The 16,636-nt window shown below is 41.7% G+C and overlaps 1 protein-coding gene across 2 annotated transcripts in view; it reads right to left on the bottom strand.

Moving 5' to 3' along the window:
- cryzl1 (crystallin, zeta (quinone reductase)-like 1) overlaps positions 1-16,636 on the bottom strand; it is a 59,000-nt gene that overhangs the window by 12,450 nt on the left and 29,914 nt on the right. The window contains exons 8-10 of one of the 2 annotated variants that reach the window (XM_080203674.1): positions 15,500-15,611; positions 11,175-11,195; positions 4,193-4,291 (exon numbers count right to left, since the gene is read on the bottom strand). In XM_080203674.1, the coding sequence (XP_080059800.1) occupies positions 4,193-4,291; positions 11,175-11,195; positions 15,500-15,611 (232 nt within the window). The remainder of the gene's footprint in view (positions 1-4,192; positions 4,292-11,174; positions 11,196-15,499; positions 15,612-16,636) is intronic. The other variant, XM_080203675.1, reaches the window with a different exon arrangement.

The raw sequence follows: 16,636 nt of genomic DNA, 5'->3' as shown, positions 1-16,636 counted from the left end.
ACTGTCCAAAGTGCCCATGCCCGAGGGCACCTCAGCACTGCCAGATGAACATAGTGTGGGTGGGGTTAAGACAAGGGGCGAGGAGATGTCCTGCTGCCATTCTGCATTGGGATCGATTGGGGCTGGAGGGAGGCCAGCAATCAGGGTGGGCTGTGCGGGGGTCCCAGATAGCAAACTGCAGACTGACAGATTGGGGCCACTGCACATGCGCAGAGTTCTGGAATTGTCAGACCGTGGCATGTATAGGCTCCGTCGCCCCCCCCGCCCCCCTCCCCGAGCTTTTAACAAGATTCACAATCGTGAACTCTGAATTGTCCAGAGTTCAGGAAATTTGGGTCTGAAGACAAACTAAAGAACCATCATGATTTACACCAGTTGTTTTCTCGCCAATTCAGCGCTTTTGCAGCTTTGAGTTAGTTAGTTATTTTTTTTAAAAAAAGCTTCTGCACTCCAGATGACTGTGCCTGGTGAACACAGTGGGTAGCTAACCATCTCCCAGGGTCACTATTTGTTCTATGAGCCAGTCTGTTGCAAGGTGACAACTCAAAATTTCATCTTTCACGTTGATTTCACAGGATGAGAGTGTCTGGCTAGGTCAGCATTTACTGCCCATCCCTAGTTGCCCTTCAGAAGGTGACGGTGAGCTGCCTTCTTGAACTGCCGCGAACCCTGAGGTGTAGATATACCATAGTGCCGTTAGGGAGGGAATTCTAGGATTCCGACCCAGTGACAGCAAAGGAATGGTGTTATTTCCAAGTCAGAATGCTAACTGATTTGGAGGTAAAACTCCAGGTAGTGGTGTTCCCAGGTATCTGCAGCATTTGTCCTTCTAGATGGTACTGTTCATGGGTTTGGAAGTTGCTGCTTAAAAGAACCTTGTGAGTTCCTGCAGTGCATCTTGCAGATGGTACATTCTGCTGCTCCTGTTCAGTGGTAGAGGGATTACATGTTTGTGGAAGGTACAGCAATCAAGCCGACTGCTTTGCCCTGGGTGATGTTGAGCTTCGAGTGTTGTTGGAGCTGCACTCATCCAGGCAAGTGGAGAATATCCCATCACACTCCTGACCTGTGTCTTGTAGCCTTAGACAGGCTTTGTGGAGATCAAGAGGCGAGTTACTCGCAGCATGATTCCTAGCCTTTGACGTGCTCTGGGAACTACTGTATCCATATGGTTAGTTTAGATCAGTTTTTGCTCTATAGTAACTCCCAGGATATTGATGGTGGAGGATTCAATATTAGTTAATGCCATTAAACGTCAAGGGGTAATGATGAGATCTTCCCTTGTTGGAGGTGGTCATTATCATGAACTGCCACAAATGGTTCTGAACATTGTGCCATCATCAACATACATCTCCACTTCTGACTGTATGATGGATAGGATGTCATTGATGAAGCAACTGAAGATGGTAGGACTAAGACACTATCCTGAGGAACTCCTGCAGCTGAGATGATTGACCTTCCCACTGACTCCAGTTTTGCTAGATCTCCTTGATGCCACACTTGGCCAAATGCTGCCTTAATGTCACTCTCACATCACCTCTGGCATTCAGCTTTTCCGTCCATGTTTGAATCAAGGCTGTAATGAGATCAGGAGCAGAATGACTCTGGCAGATCCCATGAAGAACGTCCAAAAGCAGGTTATTGCTAAATACGTGCTGCTTGATAGCACCAATGACCCTTCCATCACATTACTGATGATCAAAGTAGGCTGATGGGGGAAGTCATTGGCAGGGTTGGATTTGTCCCATTTCTCATGTACAGGACATACCTGGGCAATTTTTCATGTTGCCAGGTAAGTGCCAATGTACTGGACAGCTTAGCTAGGGGCACGGCAAGTTCAGAGCACAAATCTACTGGACTATTGCTGGAATATTATTAGGGCCTATAGCCTTTGCAGTATCCAGTACCTTCAACCATTTGCTGATATCATGTGTAGTGAATCAAATCGGCTGAAAACTGACAACTGCGATACTGGGGACCTCCAGAGAAGGCAGAGATGGATCAACTTGGCATGTCTGGCTGATGATTATTGCAAATGCTTCGGCCTTATCTTTTGTACTGATGTGTTGAGCTCCTCCATCACTGAGGTTGGGGATGTTTGTGGAGCTTGCTCCTCCAATGAGTTGTCCAATTGTCCACCACCATTCATGGCTTGATGTGGCAGGACTGCAGAGCTTAGATTTGATCTGTTAGGTATGGAATTGCTTAGCTCTGTCTATTACTTGCTGCTTGGCACACAAGTAGCTTCACCAGATTGACACATTTTTAGATATACCCAGTGTTGTCCCTGACATGCCCTCCTGTACTCTTAATTGAGCCAGCATTGATTCCCTGGCTTGGTGGTAACGATGGAATGGGGGACATGACAGGCCATGAGGTTACAGATTGTGGTCAAGAACAATTCTGCTGCTGGTGTCCACAGTGCCTCATGGATGCCCAGTCTTGAACTGCTAGATCTATTTGAAGTCTATCCCATTTAGCACCATGGTGGAGCCACAGAATAGAATGGAGAGCATCAGCAATGTGAAGATGGGATTTTGTCTCCATAAGGACTGTTCGATGGTCTCACTTACTGCTATTGTCATGGACAGATGCATTTGTGGCAGGCAGGTTGGTGAGGATAAGGTCAAATGTGTTTTTCCCTCACCACTTGCCGCAGTCCCAGTCAAGCAGCCATGTCCTTTCGGACATGGCCAGCTTAGTCTGTGGTGGTAATACCGGGTTGAGTTGTAAGGCGGAGATTTCTGTACATTCTGATATAGAATCTTGACACACCCATGTAATGTTCCCCACTCGCTGCTCATGCATTTTGTTCAAACAAATGTTATCCAAGCTCAAAAAGAGGATTTTCTTTAGAAGAAAATTTAAACTACATGTCAGTAAGTTCTCAGTTCTCTGTTCATTGTGGAGGTGTGTGTTAAAGACTTCTCGAAAGAAACTTGCTATGGTTTTCCATCCATTAATAACAAAAGAAAGAAACATTTCATGTCTTTTTTTGCCAAATTAGTAATTATGTTTTTCCTTCTGTGTGCTCACCTGGTGACTTGCACACAGAGCAATACATTGTTCACTAATGTGATGTGTTTTCCAATATGGAACAATAAAAAACTTGGCAACATGAAATCAGGCTGTTAGCATAAAGGCAGCAACTGGTCATCAGTTGAGTGGGTTGTAATCTAGTCATAACCGATGGTTGGCAGTCTCTGCTTTCTCTCTGAAGCTTGCAAGAATTTGAGTTGGTTAGATGGAGTTAAAATGGAAATTCTAACTGTCAAGCAGAAATAAGAAAACTTCCAAACAATTTTTAATGATGGGATGGAGCAGAATTTGAAGGTTCTTGGAATTGTCATTTCTGGAATTCAGGCGGGAAGATGAAAATAAAGCAAACTGTGTAAAACAAAATTAGTTTGAAAGCAATTTCATACCCTCTCGCTTTAAGTGAAAACCACCTATTTTCACTGATTTTTGGAATGATAAAACGGTAGTCTTGCTTTAAATTGAAAAAGTGCTCAACTGCAAGTCCTGTGATTAAAGTCTGGACAGTCTGACGGCAAGGATTAAAATCACAATTACTCCATTTACACACAGCTAGAAAACCAAAACAGAATTAGTAACATATGGACCAACCCTTTGAATTAGCAAGTTATTTTAAAAACAATCTTTTCGTTGTCCCAAAGATTCAAAGTTAAGGTTTCGGTCTCTGAGCCATACTGACAATGAAACTTGCAGTTTGATTTTTGGTCTGTGCCCAATTTGCTGATACCAGCCCTTAAAGGTTAGGATGACTTTTAATTCATTGCAATGCCCTGCAGTCAGGTATAGATGAAAAAAAAAAGGTGTTTCTGTTCCCAACTGAAAGACAATGAACCCACTTGCAGAAATGCACATTTGTGGATGATGATAATGACTAGATCAGGTTCGAATCCCTTTTTATTCAGAAAACCCGTCAACGTTTCTTGCAACAGTTTGCACGTGAACAACAGTCACTTGGCTAAGCAAATGGCAGCTGGCTTTAATGGAACTGCATCGCAGTCATTAGGCAACAGTTTCAAGATAGAAAAGGAGCAAACTAAAGTGAAATTATATATTACAATTTCATAATATTGTGAAAGGTTCATGGAAGATTTAAATATGGGTTGAATTGAGAAGCTTCAACAAGAATTATAATTGATATTTAAGACACAGTACAAACCTCCACAATCCACCACAATGTTCACTCCTAGACCACCTGTTTCTTCTAAACAACTGTCCACAAGGTCAACCTTCTTATCAGACAAGTTGATCACCCTGGCTGTGAGAACAGAAATCAAGTCAGTTTGCTGTCTATTACAGTCAGTCATTCTCAATAATTGAAAGAAACAGGAAAAAATATCACTGTTTGACAACAGAAAACTACGGATATACTCAGCAGGTCTGCCAAAAGGTCACAGCCTGAAACATCAACTCTGTTTCCCTCTCCACAGATGCTGCCAGACCTGCTGAGTACCATGATCACTTTGTTTTTACTTCAGATTTCTAGCATCTGCAATATTTTGCTTTTCTTTCCCATTCTGATTGTTGTTCTCAATCAACAAGAAAATAACAATGCTCTGCTTTGAAGCTAGGCTTTTCTGCTATGCATCCAAATTAATTTTCTGAAATTAAAAGATAACATTATCCCTTTAATAAACCAACTTTATGCAGTAAATGTAAAAACAGATAATAAATGTAAAATTTAAGAGGACTACTAAATTTTTATCAGTCTCTGAAATTATTTTACAATTAGCGGCAAACAGAAAACGTGGGCACTGACAAGTGATATCAATAAAATTATGCTAAATTATAGTGTATCAGTGTAACTTATTTTAATAGGATAAAATACTACACACCATTTAGCCAGATTAATAATGACGTGGCTTGGCTAACTAATGTTAATGATTCATTGATTAGAATAAGTTCAATAAGTTTAAATACATGTTAAAAAATAGCACAACCATTTATTAAATACGAATTTATCAGGCTACATAGTAATTAAGTATTGTGGTCAAATTATATTCCCAGATAATAGTACGAAACAAACCGAAGGCAAATAAATGTACTATTATTGATTTGGTTACTGACTCAAGAGTCAGTGGTCAAGCCAAAGACCTGGCTGACTAACTCAAATGTATATACTGTGTTACACTGAATCTATATTGCTGTCACGTTGAAATGTAGATTCATTACATTTACAAATTTAGAATCTGTCATTGCAAATCTAATGCTGCACTGTTTGAACAATTACAGAGGTTGGCAGTCTTAAATAAAAACCTTCAGTTGTACAGACAGCAAAAAGACTTGCAGAAATGCTGGTGGAATTCTCCCATTTTCAGCTAAGTGCCCACGCTGGTGGGAAAAGATGATGCCAGAGCAAAGTAACTTCTTGTCCCCAGCAGCATCCGCTCCAATTCCATCTTTTACTCTTGCTTTGAACACTATGTTCTGCACCCGCTCCTTTCCTTTTCCCCTATGTACACGATGAACAGTATGCTTTATTTGTATAGTGCACAAGAAACAATACTTTTCACTGTATCCCAATACATGTGACAATAAAAATTCAAAATCAAAAACAGGAGTATTTCCTGCTCATGTTGTCAGCACCTGTCAGGTGGAATTCACCACCCGAAAAATGCTAATGAACTCATCTTGCGAAACCCACCAGCCAGCCCCGCTGTTCTGAGATCAGGGGGCACCCTAATCTCCGCTTTCAGAGACAGGCCAACCCTTCCCTGTAAAGATTTTAAATGGTGCTCACCCACTAACCAGGGGAGCTTCACCAAGTCCACACCAAAGAGGGCATCCTCCTTCCTACCCACAAACAAGTAATCACCCCTCTACACCACACAGGAATGAAGGTTATCCAACCCTATTCCATCACCCCCCCTGTCAGGCACATCCTTCCTCCCCAGGCCCCCCTTCCCCTTCAGACACACTGCTATCATTGTGTGACAGTAGTTGAGGGATTGAATTTTTATGCATGGGAAGCGGATGAAGTGGGATGCTTTGTCCTGGATAGTGCCAAACGTCTATAGTGCTGTTCAAGCTGCATTCACCCAGGCAAGTCGTCTCAGGAAACCAAGTGCTGTGGTTTACTCCTACAGTCCAAAGATGAACAGGTTTGGTGGATCAGCTAGATTGTCCCATGGCTCCCAAGGTGTTTGTATCGGAGACCCAAAGGCCCCCCTTTCCTCTCCCCCTCACACCCCCCCACTCATGCCACATACTTTGAAAGTGCCAACAGTGCACTGCCACTCGGCACTAACAAGCCAACTTCAAAAGGAATAAGTAATTGAATTCCCTATTTCATAGGCCACTTATTCTGAGAGGGAAGGGGAGCTGAATGTAAAGAGAATCAAACTTGATCTAGTTACTACCAGGATCCATAAATATGCACTTCCACAATATAGTTCATTGTCAGTGATCCCTCATGGCCCAAGGCATCAGACCACATGTCAGTACCAGGGGCAGTGCATTGTTGGCACTGCCAAGGCGTGTGGCTTGAATAGGGGTGAGGTGGGGGGGGGGGGGGGGGGGGTCTGGGGGTCTTCCTCATGCCTGGGGTCCCTTGGGGTCCAGCATGCCACATCTATGCCCACCTGCGGGGGTGGTGCTAAAGCTGTTAAATCTGTTTGTGTTACAATTAAATGGGTTTGCATAATTATCAGGGTGCTGCCCACTTATGGGCGGGAACCTGACTGCCTCGATGCCTATCGGGAATACCGATTTCTTTTGCTGACGTCCTATTCAGCAGGGCATCAGGACTCCTGTGGGCTGTCTTATGGGGTTGGAGAATCCAGCTGTTGTGTCCTGCCCTTGTGAACTGCTTCCAATTGCTACCTGAACAGTATTCAGACCGTCTCAGCTTGTCTTCAATAATCCTCTTGTTCTTCCAACAGCTGAAACATGGACGCCAGACTAACTCACTTAGTTAGTCCGAATGGCCGAATCACCAAATGACACACAACCCTATTTTTGTACTGCTCTCACAGTAAAAAAAAAACAATGAATGAGTGCACATCTTCAGGGAGTAAACTCACTGGGAGTTATTTTTCACTCTGTGCCTCCCCACTTTAAATGGGCCAGGATCATGGCATGGAATCTTTGAACTGTGTGACTTGAGTGAGAACAGGTGACAACGAAAATTAGTCACGAGTAAAATTTTGAACTTTATTTAAACAGATGGGATTCACAGTGATGCATTCCCACCTTCATGGAGGTGAACAATTTATAAGACTTAATAGTCCTACTTTGCCTCAGCATTTTACTGATATCAGGACAATCCCTCACAGAATGCAAAGGCAGCTTCCTGGCAGCAGACCACAGTGTCATCTAAGCTGGAGGCTATCGCCCAATGATGGGGTGGCAGAGATGAAACGCTGCACTGGGAGCCTTTAATAGGCCTGCAAAGGGTTTTCCCTGCAAGCTTGACAATCCTACTTTGGGCTTCTTTAATTTCTTTTCACTTCTGTGCAGGCAGCCAAGCGTACTACCATGTTGAGATGCCCTTGTTTTCATCTGCCTGTCTCGGTTATGTCCATCCCTCCCGTGGCATCATTGGGAGCCCAGCTACAATTTTTTTTAGGACAGCTGGCATAAAATGGCCAATTAGGACATTAAGTTCTCAATGGTTGCACTAAAAGGTTATCTTTTTGAGAGCATGTGCATGTATATTCTCATGTATGTATACTTGGTGCTCATCAAGATACACGCTTTACTAATTCTGAGGTCAAAATCAGCATTTGATCAGAAGCAGGAGGGTATTCTTGTAACGTTGGAGTGAAGCCTTTTCTTATAAAATAGATGTCACAAATGTTGTTTCGTGCACATTTGTGTGTACCTTCCGTCTTTGGTACATTAATGTAAATCGAATTATACCATGACAATATCACCATTAGCAAGGTGCTACATGGGTACAGACAAAATGCATGCACATCTGCTTGATAATATAGCTGGCACTGAAACATATTTGGAAACAGAACCAAGATCAGAGTATGTATAACACGTGCATGTATGGGAGTATACATGCACATGTTATAGGGAGATACAGATGCTGCCAGCTTTGCTGGGTTCTTTCCAGCACTTGTTATTACTTCAGATTTCAGCAATCTGCAGTATTTCGCTCATGTCTAGAAGCTCGTTGTGTTGAGGGGTCTAAACAGAATGGCTAGGAAAGACCACTTTGTTTCAGTATTTTACTATTGGATAATCCTGTGACTACTGAAATATATCACAGTTGAGATCAAGTGCAAACACCCGAGTCCAAGCAGTACTCTGAACGATACTCATTCTGTTTGATATCAGTATATCACTGATTGCTCTTACAGCAATAGTGCACTTTACATCTTCAACAATTCATTCAGCAAGCACTTTTGTCCACTTTGTATGCTAAACTGATTTTGCTAGAACTTCACAACATGACATGGCTGCGTCGCGTAGCATAGCAGCAACAAAACAACTGAGCAAATGCACACTCTTACACGTGCAGTTGTTTAAAAGTCATGCATTACTTCTATTTTATTTTCTGTTCGAAGTCCTGTCCAAAAAATGCATTGCATGCTTACTGGATATGCAGTGTACAGTTCAATTCCTTGCTACTCTTGCAGTTTTCAGGGACAAGTAGATGGGTTGAGGAAAAAACAGCAATGCAAAATCCCATAGAATTTTATAATCTCAAATAATATAAATGGAACTCAACCTATTTCATTAAATTCTGGTCAGAAAATATTCTGAACCGCATAGGCAATATTGAAACATGAAATACCACTCACACTCAAAAACAGAAAACACTGGAAAATCTCAGCAGGTCTAACAGCATTTGTGGAGAGAATAGAGACAACGTTGAGAGTCTGGATGACTCTTGGGTGAGATTTTCCAGCATTTTCTGCTTTTGTTTCGGATTCCATCATCCATAGTATTTTGTCTTAATTTGGAAATGTTATTGCCTGCAGTAGATTTTTGGTTCCTCTGGAAGCTGCAGCACCATCTGAGTGATATAATAACAGTGCTATCAAAGTCACCACTGCTATTGAATGTTAAGAAATGTAGCTTTATCATGCTTCTTGTAAGGGGTATGTTTAAAAGTCAGCTGTGTTTTATTAGATGCCAATTTGTTTGATAAATAGGCAGCTCAAATGTTGAGAATGCAAGACAATGACTGATTTTGGCTAATGGTGTGTTTACCTAATGTATTTTTGTTCACTTAGGTTTCCTTTGGGGTTTCAGAGTCAGGTTTTGATTAGGTTAAGAACATAAGAAATAGGAGCAGGAGTAGGCCAACTAGCCCTTCAAGCCTGCCCCGCCATTCAATAAGATCATGGCTGATCTGTCTTGGCTCAGTTCCACATTCCCGCCCTCTCCCCATAACCCTTAATCCCCTCTCTCAAAAACCCATCAACCCGCGTCTTAAAAATATTTAGCGAGGCAGCCTCCACCACTTCAACGGGCAGAGAATTCCAGAGATTCACCACCCTTTGAGTGAAGAAGTTCCTCCTCAACTCTGTTCTAAACCGCCCCCCCTTTATCTTGAGGCTATGCCCCCTAGTCCTACTATCCTTTCTGAGCGGGAAGAGTCTCTCCACCTCTATCCTATCCATCCCATTCATCATCTTATACGTCTCAATGAGATCTCCCCTCATTCTTCTAAACTCTAACGAGTACAAGCCTAATCTATTCAGCCTCTCCTCATAGCTCAACCCCCTCAACTCCGGCATCAGCCTAGTAAACCTCCTCTGCACTCCCTCCAAGGCTAAAATATCCTTGCGTAAATACGGCGCCCAAAACTGCACACAGTACTCCAGCTGCGGCCTCACCAATGCCCTATACAGCTGCAGCAAGACCTCCCTACTTTTATATTCAATCCCCCTCGCTATGAAGGCCAGCATCCCATTCACCTTCCTGACCACCTGCTGCACCTGCAAGCTGGGTTTTGCGACTCATGCACAAGGACCCCGAGGTCCCTCTGCACCGTCGCCTGCTGCAGTTTTTCTCCACGTAAGTAATAATCCTTCCTACCATTATTCCTACCAAAGTGGACCACCTCGCACTTACCAACATTAAATTCCATTTGCCATTTCCTGGCCCATTCGCCCAGCCTATCTAGATCCTTCTGTAGACTCTCCCCACCCTCCGCACAATTTGCCTTTCCACCAATTTTGGTGTCATCAGCAAATTTCAACACCCTACACTCGGTTCCCTCCTCCAGATCATCTATACAAATAGTAAATAGCTGAGGCCCCAGCACCGACCCCTGGGGCACTCCACTAGTCACCATCCACCAATCCGAATAGCACCCGTTGACCCCCACTCTCTGCCTCCTATTTGACAACCAGTCCTCTATCCACGCTAACACCCTACCCCCAACTCCATGCCCCCTGACCTTCTGTAATAACCTCTTGTGAGGTACCTTGTCAAACGCCTTCTGAAAATCCAGAAAGACCACATCCACCGGCTCTCCTCTATCCACCGCCCTAGACACATCCTCACAGAACTCCAGTAAATTTGTCAGACACGACTTCCCTTTAAGGAAACCGTGCTGCGTCTGCTCTATCAAGCAGTTGATTGATAGAATCATGCAATGAATAGGAGGAGCTAAGCTTGAGGAATGACTGTTTGTGTCATTTTGAAAATGCTGGAGCAGTTACTGTCTGGAGCAATTCAGCTCTCTGAAACGATCTTTCTCTCGAGATGTTTGAAAAGCTCTACGACTGTTAACAAGTACAAGCATATAAGCCTGAAAAAGAGGAATATTGCTTGAACTGTAATAGAGATAGGTTAGCGGTTAAGTATCTTGTCATGATCAAAAATTGTTCAATTGGTAAATGTTAAGCTAATTCATTTGTTATAGTCAAATTGTGTAATTGACTAAGGTTTGTTTTGATAAAAGCTTCCCAGTTTGTCAACAGAATCACACCTGGGGTAAAACACATTATCCTCACAATGCCAAAATACCAAATAGTTAGGATCTAGCCAAACTTCACAATATACCTTGGGGTTTAATTGGCACAGTACTATATTGTAATGAGCTATTATTTAACAATCTAACAAGTCTACCTTAGCTAAGGGGAAGAAAATAATTTTGGCTTTTGCAGTCAGTTTGGCTTAGAACAGAGAGGCTTTATTGAAATTATATTTCACATTACTCTGAAACGATGACTTACCAACCAAAGGTTGTCTGATGCCTTACAGCCACAAGTGCAAAGACAGGAAATAAAAAGAGCAAAGTCAAAAAATTGAACAATGATCCATCAAAGCAGCAAAAAGGTCAAGACATGCGAACTATAAATACAGTAGCATATTTTAAGTACATACACCTAAAGCATAATAAATAGATACCAAAATCTAAGCTCATCTTCATTTAAAATAAAAAGCAGTGTAGCATTATTTAATTGTAATGGCAGATTCAAGATGAACAGCTTTTAAGTTTGCAATCTACTTATTCTATGTTACTTGATAGTTTCATGCTTTAAAACAGATCATGGACTTAAAATGCACTATTTCATGTCACTCTAAATATTACAATTAGGTTATAAACACTGAGTTTTTAAAACTTGATGCAATTTAGCTACATTCTTGTATTATCTCTTGGCACATAAGAAAAAATGTATCCCATAACATTAAGGTTATAATAATGGAAGGCTGATGCAATGTCAACAGGCAATGCCTTAATGAAACAAAACCATAGAATCAAATTTTCCGATGCAAACGTGCAAAAGACAGTTCTAGGGGTAACCCACATAGATCAGATTTTTTTTTAAACAAGTAATCAAAATATTTCTGTTTATTAGAGCTTACAAGAGTTCACAATATCGCTATTTATTAGGGCTTATGAAATTTAGAGAGGCTGGTAATAACAACATGATTAATATAATCACGCTATCAGCACTGTGAAAACAAGGTCAAACATTAATTAGGAACAGTATTCTTAAATTATAGATTCTTCTTCGAAAAGGCAAAGGGAGAAGGTGTGCAAAAAAGCCTTGGAATTTTTTAAAAAATTCATGCATGGGACATAGGTGTCGCTGGCTGAGCCACCATTTATTGCCCATTCCTCGTTGCCTTGGATGGCAGTTGAGAGTCAACCACGTTGCTATGGCTTTGGAGTCACATGTAGGACAGACAAGGACAGCAGATTTCCTTCCTTAAAGGACATTAGGGAACCAGATGGGTTTTTCCAACAACCGACAATGGTTTCATGGTCATCAGTAGATTCTTAATACCAGATGTTTTTTCTTGAATTCCAATTCCATCATCTCCTGGATTCAAACCCAGGACCCCAGAATATTAGTTGAGTTTCTGGATTAATAGTCCAATGATAATACCACTATGCCATCATTCTCCCTTGGAAATCTATCCTATCTTTTAGGCTGAAGGAAATTAAACTTTGAAACTACAATGTTAAACATACAGGCAAATACGCTAAGTCAATTAAAACTGGAAGAAGAAAAACAAAACATACCAAGACTACAATCAAAATTTTGGGGAGAGAACTCTCGAGAAAATAGGAATTTACTACAACAGGCCAAAATAGACAGAGGTACAAAGAATTTATGAATGAGAACAACTGAAATTTTAAACATTATATGAAAAAAAAGGGATAATTTGGAAAATTCTAAAAAATAACGGCAGTGATATTAAAGATAAAATGTTTTTCGATACATCCAAGAGACAAATATTCAATACATCAAAATACACATGATTTAGAGATTTTCAAAGTCAGCATTGAGCTTGAAAAGTTGGATTGCAAAACAGTACAGCACAGGAAGAGGCCCTTTGGCCCACCAAGCCTGCGCCGATTACATTGTCCTATCGAGACCAACTGCTTGTATTCCTCTATTCCCCACCTGTTCATGTGCCCACCCAGATAGTCCAGATGTACCTTCACTGAAAAACAGTTTTCCTTTGTGTGAACACTGCTGTCATCAACAATGCAACTAAACACCTGCCAAATGGCAAAAACAGTAAGTGATAGATACAGCTAAGCGATCCCACAACCAACAGGTCAGATCTAAATTCTGTAATCCTTCCACATCCAGGTAAGAATGATGGTGAACAATTAAACAACTCACTGGAGGAAGAGGCTCTACGAATATCCCCACTATCAATGATGGAGGAGCCCAGCACAAACAGTGCAAAAGATAAGGCTGAAGTATTCGCAGCGATCATCAGCCAGAAGTGCCGAGCGCATGATCCATCTTGGTCTCTTCCAGTGGTCTCCAGCATCTCAGATGACAGTCTCCAGCCAATTTGATTCGCTTCACATGATATCAAGAAACAGTCGGAGGCACTGGATACTGCAAAGGCAATAGCCTCTGATAACTTTCTGGCAATAGTACTAAAGACTTGTGTTCCAGAACTTACCACTCGTCCAGCCAAGCTCTTCCAGTACAATTACAACACTGGCATCTACCCAACAATGTTGAAAATTGCCCAGGTATGTCCTGTACACAAAATTCAACCCAGCCAATTGCTGCCCAATCAGTCCACTCTCAATCATCAGTAAAAAGTGATGGAATGGGTCGGTAATACTGTAGCACCTGCTCAGCAATAACTTGCTCACTAACGCCCAGTTTGGGTTCCGCCAGGGTCATTCAGCTCCTGATCTCATTACAGCTTTGGTTTAAACATGGACAAAAGAGCTGAATTCCAGAGGAGAGATGAGAGTGACAGCCTTTGACATCAAGGCCGCATTCAATTGAGGCCTATCCACCATCACCAAGGCACAAGTCAGGAGTGTGATGGAATATTCTTCACTTGCTTGGATGGCTGCAGCTCCAACAACATTCAACAAGCTTGACACCATCCAAGACAAAAACAGCCAACTTGACTGGCACCACATCAACATTCAATCCCTCCACCACCAACGCTCAGTGTGTACTAGCTACAAGATGCACTGCAGCGATTCACCAAGGATCCTTCAACAGCACCTTCCAATCCCACGACCACTTCCATCTAGAGGGACAAGAGCAGAAGATAAATGGGAACACCACCACCTGCAAGTTCCCCTCCAAGACACTCACTATCCTGATTTGGAAATATATTGCTGTTTCTTTGCAGTCACTGGGTCAAAATCCAGGAATTCCCTCCCTAATGGGATTGTGGGTCAACCTACAGAACATGAACAGCAGCGATTCAAGAAGGCAGCTCATCATCACCTTCTCAGCAGCAACAAAATATGGGCAATAAATGCTGACTAGCCAGCGACACCCATGTCCTACGTATGAATTAAAAAAAGCACCTATTCATCCATACCGACCAACTGATGCAGAGCTGGGGTTCCATCAGAACCACTTAGTTCCAGGCCTCCTCTTAGCCTTAAACCAGACACAGAAGATGCAAGAGTACATTTAGAGAGGCAAGGTCTGATTACTCACAGTCAGCATGGCTTAGTGAGTGGAAAATCATGTCTCATGAATCTGATTGAGTTTTTGAAGGGGTAATCAAGGTGGCAGATGAGGGCAGTGCAACTGATGTTGTCTACATGGACTTTAGCATGGTAGGTTGTTGCACAACGTTAAATCTCACAGGATTCAGGGTGAGGTAGCCAATTGGATACAAAATTGGCTTGTCAACAGAAGATGGTTGTAGAGGTTGTTTTTCAAGCTGGAAGCTTGTGACTAGCAGCGTGTGCCTCAGGGATCGATGCTGGGTCCACTATTCAGGTAGGGGAGTCGAAAACTAGATGGCACAGGTTTAAAGTGAGACAGTAGCGATACAAAAGGGACAATTCTTTCACACAGAGGGTGGATTGTGTCTGGGACAAGCTGCCAGAAGTAGTAGTAGAGGCGGGTACAATTTTGCCTTTTAAAAAGCATTTTGCGATTACATGGGTATAGTGGGATATGGGCCAAATGTAGGCAACTGGGACTAGCTCAAATGGTAAAAACTGACCGGCACGGACAAGTTGGGTCAAAAGGCCTGCTTCCATGCTATAAACCTCTGACTCTACGAGGCAAGAAAATCATGAGTAGTTTCATACTCAGTTGCTATTTTGTGACCCCAGTTTAAAAATACTTCTATGTGCACTTTGGAGTAGAGGGTTATCTCAGGTAAGATTTGGCAACATTTACTATCTGGGGTGAAGTATGGTCATTTGGCTGGAATAGCAATCTTTCATGAACAATGCATTAGGATAAGTCAGTGCCTTTAACAGCAGCAAGAAAGCTACAAAAAAAACCTTATTTACGACCACGTCCTTCTTTTATGTTTCAGTCCTAGTTTAAGTCTTATTTTAAAGAAATATAAAGATTATTGCCAGAATGTTAGAGCTGTTCACTTTGTAATATTCTGTCTAAAATCTTTATGTTTTACTTACTTTCCTATCCCACCACAGTGAATGGAGATATGGCTGGGTGCCAAATTCTCAGACTTCACTGCAGCAGGAGCGTGGCATGAACAGCTGGCAAGATTGCGCTCACTGTCTCTAAAGACAAAATCTTCGTATAAAGAGAAATTATTTTCCACAGAAGGCCATGCAAACACTTACCAACTGTTGGTCTCAACCCTTCCAAGTACATTTTGTCTTGAAGGTTGTCTACAGTGGAAATTACTTTTGCTCCTCGATGATGAGCCAATTGAACAACAATGGTACCAAAAGGCTAGAAGAGAATGACAGGTCATTAGGTAGTACTGTTATACACAAAGTATTCAGTGCAATGAACTACTTTATTTATAGCAGCACCACTTGATACAACACATCCTTCTATTAGTCAGAGCAAATATACTGCACTTCTGCTGGTGCATACCATCAATATAAATAAGCCAAATTCCTTAGCTGGGAAGAAATTAATTTCAAACCGAAACTCCCTTTCTAAAACAGATAAAAAGGACTGTAAGAGTTCAAGAAAACTCCACAACATAGGCATTTCTCAACAAAACATATTTCAAGAAATCCTAAATAACAATCAGATCGTTAGGAAGGAAACTAAAATAGTAAGAAACTACATAGTATTTAACAAAAGAATGGACCAGAGATAATTAACATGTTAAATGATTACAACTTAAGTTTTTACTAGGAACAATAATAACAAATTCAATACAAGGTATTACACATACATGGCATCTATTCAGACTGAAATCTTAATAAGTGAGCCATAATCTGCTCTAATAGATAGATCAAAGCCATCATCTTTGATCCTGGCACAAACTTCGTACTGATTTTAAGTAAAAAGTAAAGTTGATTTATTAGTCACAAGTAAGGCTTACATTAACAATGCAATGGAGTTACTGTGAAAATACCCTAGTCACTACTCTCTGGCAGCGTCTGTTTGGGTATACTTAGGGAGAATTTAGCATGGCCAATGCACCTAATCAGTATGTCTGGTGCTATGAGGCAGCAGTGCTAACCACTGTGCCATTATTATTATTTCTTCCTTCTCGCTGACCAGTTTCAGGAAAAAAAAACTGTTGGGAATCTTGGCACCCTGAACTCAGCTCTGTTAAGTGTCTGATCCCAAATCTTCTCCATCACTTTCACATCCATCTATTATCCCTGAAATCCTCATTCGTGGTTTTATTGCCTCAACTTTATTCCAATCAATATTCATCCAGCCAGCTTTCCACCGTTCACCTTCTCCAAGTCAAAACTGCTGTCAGCATCTTGAAGCAGTAAATATGGAGGGGA

Source organism: Carcharhinus amblyrhynchos, chromosome 15 (assembly GCF_965287045.1).
Source record: "Carcharhinus amblyrhynchos chromosome 15, sCarAmb.v2.hapA, whole genome shotgun sequence".
Taxonomy (NCBI): domain Eukaryota; kingdom Metazoa; phylum Chordata; class Chondrichthyes; order Carcharhiniformes; family Carcharhinidae; genus Carcharhinus; species Carcharhinus amblyrhynchos.
Note: the sequence above shows the minus strand (reverse complement) of the source record. Positions and strands in the feature narration are given on the sequence as shown.